General features: G+C 56.3%; 1 protein-coding gene across 1 annotated transcript; it reads left to right on the forward strand.

Annotated features, from left to right (window-relative positions):
* Positions 1–1,828: 1,828 nt before the first annotated feature.
* On the forward strand, positions 1,829–10,242 carry Spata20 (spermatogenesis associated 20). Its single transcript, XM_047545309.1, has 16 exons — positions 1,829–1,938; positions 2,896–3,075; positions 3,175–3,239; positions 3,412–3,566; positions 3,648–3,791; positions 3,883–4,084; positions 4,480–4,610; positions 4,697–4,801; positions 5,240–5,314; positions 5,410–5,619; positions 5,705–5,897; positions 6,197–6,365; positions 6,628–6,839; positions 8,484–8,683; positions 9,525–9,605; positions 9,780–10,242. Exons 1-16 carry the CDS (start codon positions 1,862–1,864, stop codon positions 9,948–9,950), a joined length of 2,370 nt encoding a protein of 789 aa, XP_047401265.1. The 5' UTR covers positions 1,829–1,861; the 3' UTR covers positions 9,951–10,242.

A 10,242-nucleotide genomic window follows, 5' to 3' on the forward strand; every position in this document is an offset into this window, starting at 1 on the left:
AAGCACATCCTCCGAGCGTCGCCTACCTGCCAGGCCTCACTCTCATCTCCGTTCAGTAGGAGGGATCTTGTCTCTCCTCCATGGCTTCAATGGCTTTCTCTCAACCAAATTCTTCCCATCAATATTATTTAATACTATGGATATCATTATCATTAGCTTTGTCCCCTAAGCATCTCTCGCCTCCCATCGAGTGCCGATGGTCTCCCTCCCTCCATTTCCCCTCTCTGCCCTCCCTCCTTGACGCTGTCCCGTTGCTGCCTGTTCTCAGCCTGGTATCATTGGATGATGTTCACCATAGCCACCCAGAGCTTTCTCTGGTCCATCCTGGTTGGCTTCCAGGTCTGCGTTCCTCCCTTCTTGCAACCCCCAGTCCTTTTGCTTCCGAGAGCTCCTCTCTGGGCTTACGCTCTGGCGTGTCTATTCCGTGCCTGTGGCTTTTACAGTCCAGACCTGAGCCCTCTTCTCTCCTTCTAATGCACAGTCTCCCCTGAGGGGCTCTCCCTGGAGAAACCCTCACTCCTCTCTCCCAACAGGCTCCCCTCTGTGCTCCAAGCCTAGTCGCCTCCATCTCCCTGCGTTCATCGCAAAGGCACTTCAAACAAAAGTCCAAAAGTGCCAATCACCCTTGACACAGTCTTCTCCCTCAGGACCAAACCATAGGATCTTTCCTCCACCCCCCAGCCCTGCCCTTTCTTTGTAGCTCCACCCCTGCACTGGGCAGCCCTTCCATCTCCCTGCAATGCTGCTTTGGCCTCCCAATCATGGCTGCTTCCACTCTGTCCTCTTTCTGATCCTTTCTCCACTAATCAGCCAGCAAGATCTTCCCAAAATGCAAATCCAACTGGGTCACTCTCCTGACTAAAACCCTCCAACAGCTTCCTTCTGCTCTCATCAAAACTCCTCTTCTCGCTGTTCACACATTCCTCCAAGACCTGGTCCCTGCCCTCCTCCCCAGCTTCCAGGCCTCATCTGTGACCTGTCTTCCCTTTGCTTTCTGTGCTTCAGTCATAATGACTTTCTGCAGTCCCTGACTCGCTGGGACATACCAGAGGGCCTTTGCACGTGCCTTCTGCCTACTTCTCCACCACTGCTGCCTCCCCCACCCTGCCTGCACTTCCCTCAAATTTCTGTCCTCTTGTTCTCTGTTGCCACTGCACAAGTGAGATTTCCTCAGGGAAGGCTTCCCTTCTTGTCCCTTCCACCAGATTAAGTGCCTTGTTGTATTTTACACACTCAACAGTGCGTGGTAGAACATCCTTTTGTGTGGCTGGCTGATTGCCTCTGCCTCTCAACTGTCTGTGAGTAAAACCAGGGGAAGAGGCTTGTCTCTGTCCACCCACTCTTCAGTATCTGGCAGAGTGGCAGGCAGTGGCAGTTGGACACTCAGTACATACTGGCTGAATGCATGTGTATAAAGCATACCATAGGACATAACATTGGCTCCATGTTTTTATTCAGGGACTTATTTCTGGAATGGGTGGGATTTGAGCAGGACCTGGAAATGGAGAGACTGAACCAAGCTTGCTAGCTAGATGGATCTGGACGAGACATGCCCTTTGGCTAAAGTCTCGTTTCTCAAAATGGACAAAATGAACTGAGACTCTGAGGTCCCATGGCCCTAGCACCCCGCATCCGTGAGGGTTGTCCTTTGGCGTGCAGGATTAGTTAAGCCAAGGCCTTTATTTAGGTACCGATCCCGTGCTCCAAACCCCAGGCTGCCGGGTTTGCAATCCCCGGCTCGGCCACTTGGTGACGCTCAGAGACCAGCCACTCGGCCGCGAGTCCAGGCGAAGACCCGCCCGCGGCTCTGAGGGCGCCGGCCCGCCCCTCGCAGCCTCCCGCCGGTCCTCTAGGAGCAGCCATGCTGGGCGCGCGGGCCTGGTTGGGCCGCGGCCTCCTGCTGCCCCGCGCCAGGCTGGGTCTCTCGGCGAGCCGCAGGTACGAGCGGGCCGCTGGGGTGCGCCCTGCGCCTGCGGGGCCGGTGGCCGGTCTCCCTGGCTCTGGGTCCCTAACGCCTGCTCCGACCAGCCCCGCATGCCTGGTCCTCCCCGCACCCCACCTGCCTCTGGTCTGACCAGGAGACCTGGCCCTGGCAGAAAGGTCCTGAGACCTGGCCTGGGCAGAAAGGGCCTCTCCCCAGCCTCCTCCGCGTTTGGGGCTAGCTCCCCAGGGACTAATCTGAGGCTACCACCAGGAAGCCTTCCTTTAGCCCAGGGCCGGCCCAGGGCCCTTCTTCAGTAACACCTTGTGAACTGTCACTGCCCTGTATTAAAGCAGGGCCTGTCATTATTTAGATCTGTCCCCAGCACCACTCTCCCAGGCTGAACATGAGATGGGGCGTTTGATTCCCTGGGTGCCTACAGGTCTGACACAGTGGACTGCCCCGGGGGTGGGTTTTGAGTGATGAGTCCTCTTGACTATTTCCCTTTGGTCTCCCATCACCTGGTCCAGTCCCAGACCCTACTCATGTGTGGTCCAGTCACCTCTGAACCAGCCACCAGCAGATGAACCTCTACCCAGGTCATGACCCCATGAATGCCTGAGACCCCCACCCAGTGGGAGGGGCCCTGCTAGGGGGACAGAATGGAGTTGGAAGGACCATTCTGCCCATTGTGACCCGCCCTGACCTCACAGTCATCCTCCCACCACCAGGTCTGAGAGGTTGGGGGAGACTAACCTGGCAGGGAGCCCCCAATGAGCCACCTCTCCTCACCCCCCAAAAAACTTAAGGGGGAGCACAAAGGCCACGGTCTCCCCCGTGGTTCAGAAAGGTGTGTGGGGCTGGGAACAGGTGTTTCTCCGTGTTGGAAGGGAGGCTGGGGGTGAATCTGGGGGGAGGTGGCATGGGGGAGGTGGGGCAGGCCTCGACTGGTGCAACCCCTCTGCCCACACCAGGGGTAGCTCCTCCCGGGACAAGGACCGAAGTGCTACGGTCAACAGTTCAGTGCCCATGCCTGCTGGAGGGAAGGGAAGTCGTCCCAGCTGTCCCTCAGCCACACCCCAGAAAGCCCCCAACCGCCTGATCAATGAGAAGTCACCGTATCTTCTACAACATGCCTACAATCCTGTGGACTGGTAAGTACCTCTCCAGGGCTCCCCCTGAAGCAGCTGGGGCCCCAGACCCTCCCTCAACCCCCAGGGCTGCTGATTGATATCACACCCTGCCGGATCTAGGTACCCCTGGGGACAGGAAGCTTTTGACAAGGCCAGGAAAGAAAACAAGCCAATCTTCCTTTCAGGTAATGCACCCACCTTCTCTGGAATGGGGAGGGGTATGTGGGGGCAGGGTTGGTCGGTAGTGGAATGGTCCTCTGGGCCTTAGGGGCTCCCAGGAGTCTGGAGGTCAGCTATAGGTCCAGGTGGGGCCCCTTAGCTGCTCTGCCCCTCATTACTGCCCCACTTCCGTTCCAGTGGGGTACTCCACCTGCCACTGGTGCCACATGATGGAAGAGGAATCCTTCCAGAACGAGGAGATTGGCCGCCTGCTCAGTGAAGACTTTGTCAGTGTGAAGGTGGACCGGGAAGAGCGGCCCGATGTAGACAAGGTGTTCATGACATTTGTGCAGGTGAGCTGGTTTCCTGCGGGAGAGCTTGTCTGTCTCGCCTGCTCCTGGCAGTTCCCCTGACCCTGGTGCTCTCTCCACCAGGCCACCAGCAGTGGTGGAGGCTGGCCCATGAATGTGTGGCTGACTCCCAACCTCCAGCCCTTTGTGGGAGGCACCTATTTCCCCCCTGAGGATGGCTTGACCCGCGTCGGCTTCCGCACAGTGTTGATGAGAATACGGGATCAGGTGGGTGTGCGTCAGGGAGGGAGGTACACCAGTCCAGGTCAAGGGGCCCGCACTCCATGCTGACCTCCAGGTGTGCCCCCACCTCCCACAGTGGAAACAGAATAAGAACACCCTGCTGGAAAATAGCCAGCGCGTCACCACAGCCCTGCTTGCCCGGTCAGAGATCAGCATGGGTGATCGCCAGCTGCCACCCTCTGCTGCCACCATGAATACCCGCTGCTTCCAGCAACTGGATGAGGGCTATGACGAGGAGTATGGTGGCTTTGCCGAGGCCCCCAAGTTTCCCACACCAGGTCAGCACCTCTTATGCCCTTCTTATCCCAGACCTGGTCTTCTGCTTCCTGTCCTGGTTGTTGGTCGTCTGATTCCTGGCATAACGTTAGCCTCCTGCCCTCCCAACTGGCCAGGAGACTTGACATCTGCTCTTAATAATGACATTCAGACTCTGACCTACATAATATCTTCTGACCTGGTCACTAACCCAGTGACCCTGGCCTGGCCAATGTTACTGGTCTGTGTCAGTAAGTTCCTGGTTTCCTGTGGTTGATGATATTCTGATCTCTGGCTTGAGCGATGACCTTGTGTCCTCTGGGTTGACTATTGACCTCCTGACCTCAGCCTGGCCAGAGGCCTCTTGACCATCCACACCCCATCACTCCTTCACTCACCTGTTCTTGCCACCCCACAGTGATCCTGAACTTCCTGTTCTCCTACTGGCTCAGTCACCGGCTAACCCAGGATGGTACTCGGGCCCAGCAGATGGCCTTGCACACCCTGAAAATGATGGCCAATGGGGGCATCCGAGACCATGTGGGGCAGGTGAGGGGCAGCTGGGCATTCCCTGGAGGGGCAGTGGGAGGCAGAGGCCGGGATCAGCCTCCAGACCTGTATCCCGCCTGGTACAGGGCTTCCACCGCTACTCCACGGACCGCCAGTGGCATGTCCCTCACTTTGAGAAGATGCTGTATGACCAGGCACAGCTTGCAGTGGCCTATTCGCAGGCCTTTCAGGTGACCCCTTGCCTAGTCCTAACCCTGGCTGCCTCTCCCAAGACCTTCCTAGTACTGTGGCTCTTCCTTCGTTTCTCTTCTCTTTTTCCCTCCCTCCCTCCCTCCCTTCTTCCTCCCTTCCTTTTTCTTGCAGTACTAGAAATTGAACTCAGGGGCACTCTACCTCTGAGCTACATCCCCAGCCCTTTTAATTTTTGAATTTCAAGACAGAGTTTCACTAGGTTGCTGAGGTTGGCCTTGATCTTCAGATCCTCCTGCCTCAGGCTTCTAAGTAGCTAGAATTACAGGCGTGCACCATCACCCTTAGTTTCAACCCCTAATTCCCTTTCAGGCACCCACTACCCAGGCTTCCCTCCCCTTCAATTTCCTGGGACAATATTGCCCCTATGTGCCTGGGCCACCCCAATGGCCTCTGCTTACAGCCTCCTCCCTCCCCAGATCTCTGGTGATGAATTCTATTCTGAGGTTGCCAAAGGCATCCTGCAGTATGTCACCCGGAGTCTGAACCACCGGGTATGTATCCAGAGGCAGGTGGGCCTGGCTGTAGGAGGGGTTGGGGTCTCTACTGCCCTTCAGGCTGGGACCTGGCCAATCTTTCCTTCCCACAGTCTGGAGGCTTCTACAGTGCAGAGGATGCAGATTCACCCCCAGAGCGAGGCATGCGGCCCAAAGAGGGTGCCTTTTATGTGTGGACAGTCAAAGAGATCCAGCAGCTCCTCCCAGAGCCCGTATTGGGTGCCACCGAGCCTCTGACCTCAGGCCAGCTCCTCATGAAACACTATGGACTCACAGAGGCTGGCAATATCAGCCCCAGTCAGGTGAGGACTTCTGGGGACACAGGAGGGAGGGAACCTAAGACCTGCTGGATATGTGGACTCCCTCTGATAAGGCCATTTTGCTCAGGACCCCAATGGGGAGCTGCAGGGCCAGAACGTGTTGACTGTTCGGTATTCATTGGAGCTGACTGCTGCCCGCTTTGGCTTGGATGTGGAAGCCGTGCGAACCTTGCTTGCTACAGGGCTGGAGAAGCTCTTCCAGGCCCGGAAACATCGGCCAAAACCACACCTGGACAGCAAGATGCTGGCCGCCTGGAACGGTGGGGCAGGCCTGACTAAGGCCCAATCCTGTTTGTAGAATTCCCCTTTACCAAGCCTTTCTGTTTGTCAGGCACCCTTAAAATGCTGATTCCTCTTTTATTAGGTTTATTATCCTTAATTTGCAAATGAACAAATCAAGGTTTAGAGAGAGGCAGTAACCTACCCAGGGTCACCTCATGGGGGCCAGGAGTCCACTGGGGCACTGGAGCTGAAGCTCCAGGGGGTCAGAACCTGGGGTGTGGCAGGGACCTCCCTGAAGAGCTCTGGCCTCATCTTACACCCCTCCTTCTCTCTCCAGGCCTGATGGTGTCTGGCTTCGCCGTGACTGGGGCTGTCCTGGGCATTGACAAGCTGATCGGCTATGCCACCAACTGTGCCAAGTTCCTCAAGCGGCACATGTTTGATGTGGCCAGTGGCCGCCTGAAACGCACCTGCTATGCTGGCACTGGGGGGACCGTGGAGCACAGGTGGGGGACTGGGCAGACTGGGAGGGCTCGGCTTCTCTGTGCGTTCCCAGCACCCACTGCCCCTCCTCTGGATAAGAGCCAGTTCTCACTAAGAGCTCCTAACCCCCGCCCTCCGCCCCCCGGGCCCATTCACTCCTCTGGAAAATGGGCTCGGGGTAGCCACCAGATTCGTGGGTTTTGAGGATTAAATGAAGGAATGCATGAGAGACGCCCCAGGCCCCAGGCCTGTCTCCAGCCTCTCCCCTGTTGCCTGTGCCCCCAGCAACCCGCCCTGCTGGGGCTTCCTGGAAGACTACACCTTCGTGGTACGGGGCCTGCTGGACCTGTATGAGGCCTCACAGGAGAGCTCGTGGCTCGAGTGGGCTCTACGCCTGCAGGACACACAGGACAGGCTCTTCTGGGACTCCAGGGGAGGCGGCTACTTCTGCAGTGAGGCTGAGCTGGGATCCGGCCTGCCCCTGCGTCTGAAAGATGGTCAGTGTGGGTGTGGGCTAACCTGGGGTCCCACACTCGGCTGGGGTTTGGCTTTCCCTGCGGGAAGCACAGTTCAGGGTAGTGGTGAGGAGCTGGTATGGGCTGTCCTCACATCTCTGTTTCTTTGAATCTTTTTTTTTTTTTTTTTTTTTTTTTTGGTACTGGGAATTGAACCCAGGGGTACTTTACATCCCTAGCCCTTTTATTTATTTATCTTTATTCTGAGACAGGATCTTGCTAAATTGCTTAGGGCCTGGCTAAGTTGCTGAGCTTGGCCTTGAACTTGGCCATCCTCTTGTCTCAGCCTCTCCAAGTCACTGGGATTACAGGTGTGCGCCACCATGCTGGCCTCTGTCTCTCTCTCTCTCTTTCTCTCTCTTTTTTTTTTTCCAGTTTTAGGTGGACACAATACTTTACTTTTTTTTTTTTTTTTTTTTTTTTTTTTTAATGTGCTGGGGATCAAACCCAGTGCCTTTCACATGCTGGGTAAGCACTCTGCCACTGAGCTACCACCCCAGCCCCTGGTCTCTGTCTCTTTATATGTAAACAGAGACTAATGCTGGTTCTGCCTCCCGGGGTTGATGGAAAGATTTATCTAGGTGCTGTGTTCACATGCTCAATGGTCACTGGCACCTGGGGACCCATACCTGGAATGAGGTTGACATGGTCCCTGTCTTCAGGAAGCTTACAGTGTGGGTAGGAGACAGGTTAAAAAAAAAAAAAAAAAAAGGAGAGAGAGAAAGAGAGAGAGAGAAACAAGGCAAAAATGCACTCACCACATGTAGTTAAAATTGTGACAAGAGCTGCCAAGAAGTAGAGGCCCTATACCATGTGCCTGCCCCCACATCTTGTCTTTTGTTCATGGTCTCTCAAAGAGCAGGACTTTCTGTCACTGCTGTATCCCCAGAGTCTAGGGCAGTCCCAGCAAGTTGTAGTAGGTGATCAGTAAATGTTTTCTAAATGAACGGAAGGGCCTCCGGAGAGAACCACAGAGATCAGCCCAGCCTGAGGGGAGGTCAGATTGAACCAGGCCTGGGAGGCATGAGGGCCCTGTGGTCATGGAGGAACTGTGGAGGCTGCTCAGGCAGAAGGAAGAGTCTGAGAGGCCCTCAGGGAAGCCTGGGCCCTGGAGGACAGAGGACGGGGCCTCCATGAAAGGAGGGCACTGGGACCGGCAGGAAAAGGAGAGGAAGGCTCAAGAGACCTGCTTAAGGAGGTCATTCTGATGGTGAAGAAGGGATGGGGGCAGGGGAAACAAGTGACCAGTTAGGAGACCACTTGCAGTGCTCAGTCCACCCAGGTACTATACTAGCGAAGGCTCGGCTAAGGGTGAGCTCGGGATCGGGGGAAGCAGCAAATTGGGCTGTATTGTGGCTGCAGCCCTGGCAGGACTCAGATCAGAAGTGGGGACTGAGAGACAGGAAGGGTGTTGCCACTCTGGCTTGAGTGACTGGGTGGTGGACAGAGGTCTCAGCAGTGAGATGGGGGCCTGGGGACCAGCAGTTCAGCAGTGACGCAGCCAAGTGTCATCCCCTGCTAGAGCAGGGAGCAGTTGTCTTCCTCCATCCCCTCCCCTGCAGCCCTGGACTCAGTCTGGGGCAGGTTCCTGCGAGCCCTCCACCCCTGCCTCCCTCTGCCCAACAGATCAGGATGGTGCAGAGCCCAGCGCCAACTCTGTGTCGGCCCACAACCTGCTGCGGCTGCACGGCTTCACCGGCCACAAGGACTGGATGGACAAGTGTGTGTGTCTGTTGACTGCCTTCTCGGAGCGCATGCGCCGGGTGCCCGTGGCATTGCCTGAGATGGTCCGTGCCCTCTCAGCCCACCAGCAGACCCTCAAACAGGTGGGGGTGCTGGTCCTCAGGCTGGGACCTGGGTAGGAGGGGAGCTGGGGTTGCCAAGGGAGGAAGCATGGGGATCCTGGGACTGTCCCTGGCAAGTACACTTGAGGCAGGTCGCCGCTCTGCAGTGGAGGTGTCTGCAGGAGGGTGTGTGTCTGAGGAGCTGGCCTCTGGCCCAGGCATGTGCCCATGTGAGTGCCTGTCAGTGGTCACCAGATTATAGGTGCAGAAGGCAGGGACTAAATATGGTTCCCTGGTTGCTGGTGAAGTGTTCTTTAAAGTTGTGTGTCAGTCTTGTTGTGTCTGTTCCTATGTGTGTTGTTGTCATGCATGTGCAACCCTGAGGAGTGTGTTTGTGTGCACGTGCCTGCCTTTCTGGGTGTGGGTGCTGGTATGAATGTTGGCTAGTGTGCTTTTGCCTATCTGCATGTGGCCCTGTCTTCAGGTGTGCCTACTTGTTTGTGTGTGTGTGTGTCTGTGTGTGTGTGATGTTTGCCTGTGTGGCTTCTGCCCCTTTGTGGGTATCTGCTATGTGTATATGTGAGTCCCGTTTCCCTGTGGACATGTCTGTGTTACATGTCTTCCACTGTATCAAGTTTTCTGGGTATGTCTCCCCGCCATGTTTGTGTCTCTACCATTGTGCATGGCATTGTCCCTTTGTGTATTCTCCTGTGGTCTGTGTTTCCACTTGCAAAGCATTAACCCAGTGTGGCCTCCTGGTAACTGAGTCTCCATTCCTCTTAGGGATACAGGGTGGTGCGAACGGAGGATCTGAAACCCTGGTAGGTCTGGGGCCCAGCCCCTCCCTCCTCTGACACTGACATGATCTTTTTATTCTGACTAGATTGTGATCTGTGGAGACCCCCAGGCCAAAGACACCAAGGCCCTGTTGCAGTGTGTCCATTCCACCTACGTCCCTAACAAGGTGCATGTCCCCATGAGCCCAGCCCCACTTCCACCTCCCTCGAGCTGCCCTCTCCTCTCCTTAGCTCCCCAGCATCTGCCTTGAAGGACCGGGGAGAAGTCATCTCCCCCGTGGACTCTGCAGTGTCCCAGCACTCTCCTCCAGGTGACCCTCTCTGTTCTGCCACTGCCCCAGGTGCTGATTTTGGCTGATGGGGACCCCTCAAGCTTCCTGTCCCGCCAGCTGCCCTTCCTGAGTACCCTGCGACGGATAGAAGACCGGGCCACTGCCTACGTGTGTGAGAATCAAGCCTGCTCAATGCCCATCACTGAGCCCTGTGAATTACGGAAACTTCTACACCAGTGACTGACTCCCCTGGGCCAGGGCAAAAGGTGGAGCTTCCCAACGGACCAGAGACTTAGGCCCAGCAAGGCTGTGCAGAACCTGCAGCCATCCCTGGGCACCCTCCCACCAGGTGACCTTGGCCATCCTCACTGCTCCCCCATGGGCACCCATTCACCCTGGAATAAACCTAACAGCGTCCCGCAGTGACCTCAGGGCCTCAGCCTCACTTAGGAGGGAGGGGCGCTCCGCTCTAGCCTAGGAACCAGCAGCCTTGGGCCCCTTTCTCTGAGAATCCCCAGCTAACTCCTCTGTC

This window comes from Sciurus carolinensis, chromosome 3 (assembly GCF_902686445.1).
Source record: "Sciurus carolinensis chromosome 3, mSciCar1.2, whole genome shotgun sequence".
Taxonomy (NCBI): domain Eukaryota; kingdom Metazoa; phylum Chordata; class Mammalia; order Rodentia; family Sciuridae; genus Sciurus; species Sciurus carolinensis.

Bases quoted from the DNA above. Each gene is read 5' to 3' on its own strand.
- Spata20 (XM_047545309.1), top strand. From the start codon at position 1,862: ATGCTGGGCGCGCGGGCCTGGTTGGGCCGCGGCCTCCTGCTGCCCCGC. The intron at 4,085-4,479 runs GTCAGCACCTCT...GCCACCCCACAG, and splicing joins CCCCAAGTTTCCCACACCAG to TGATCCTGAACTTCCTGTTC. The intron at 5,315-5,409 runs GTATGTATCCAG...TCCTTCCCACAG, and splicing joins CCCGGAGTCTGAACCACCGG to TCTGGAGGCTTCTACAGTGC.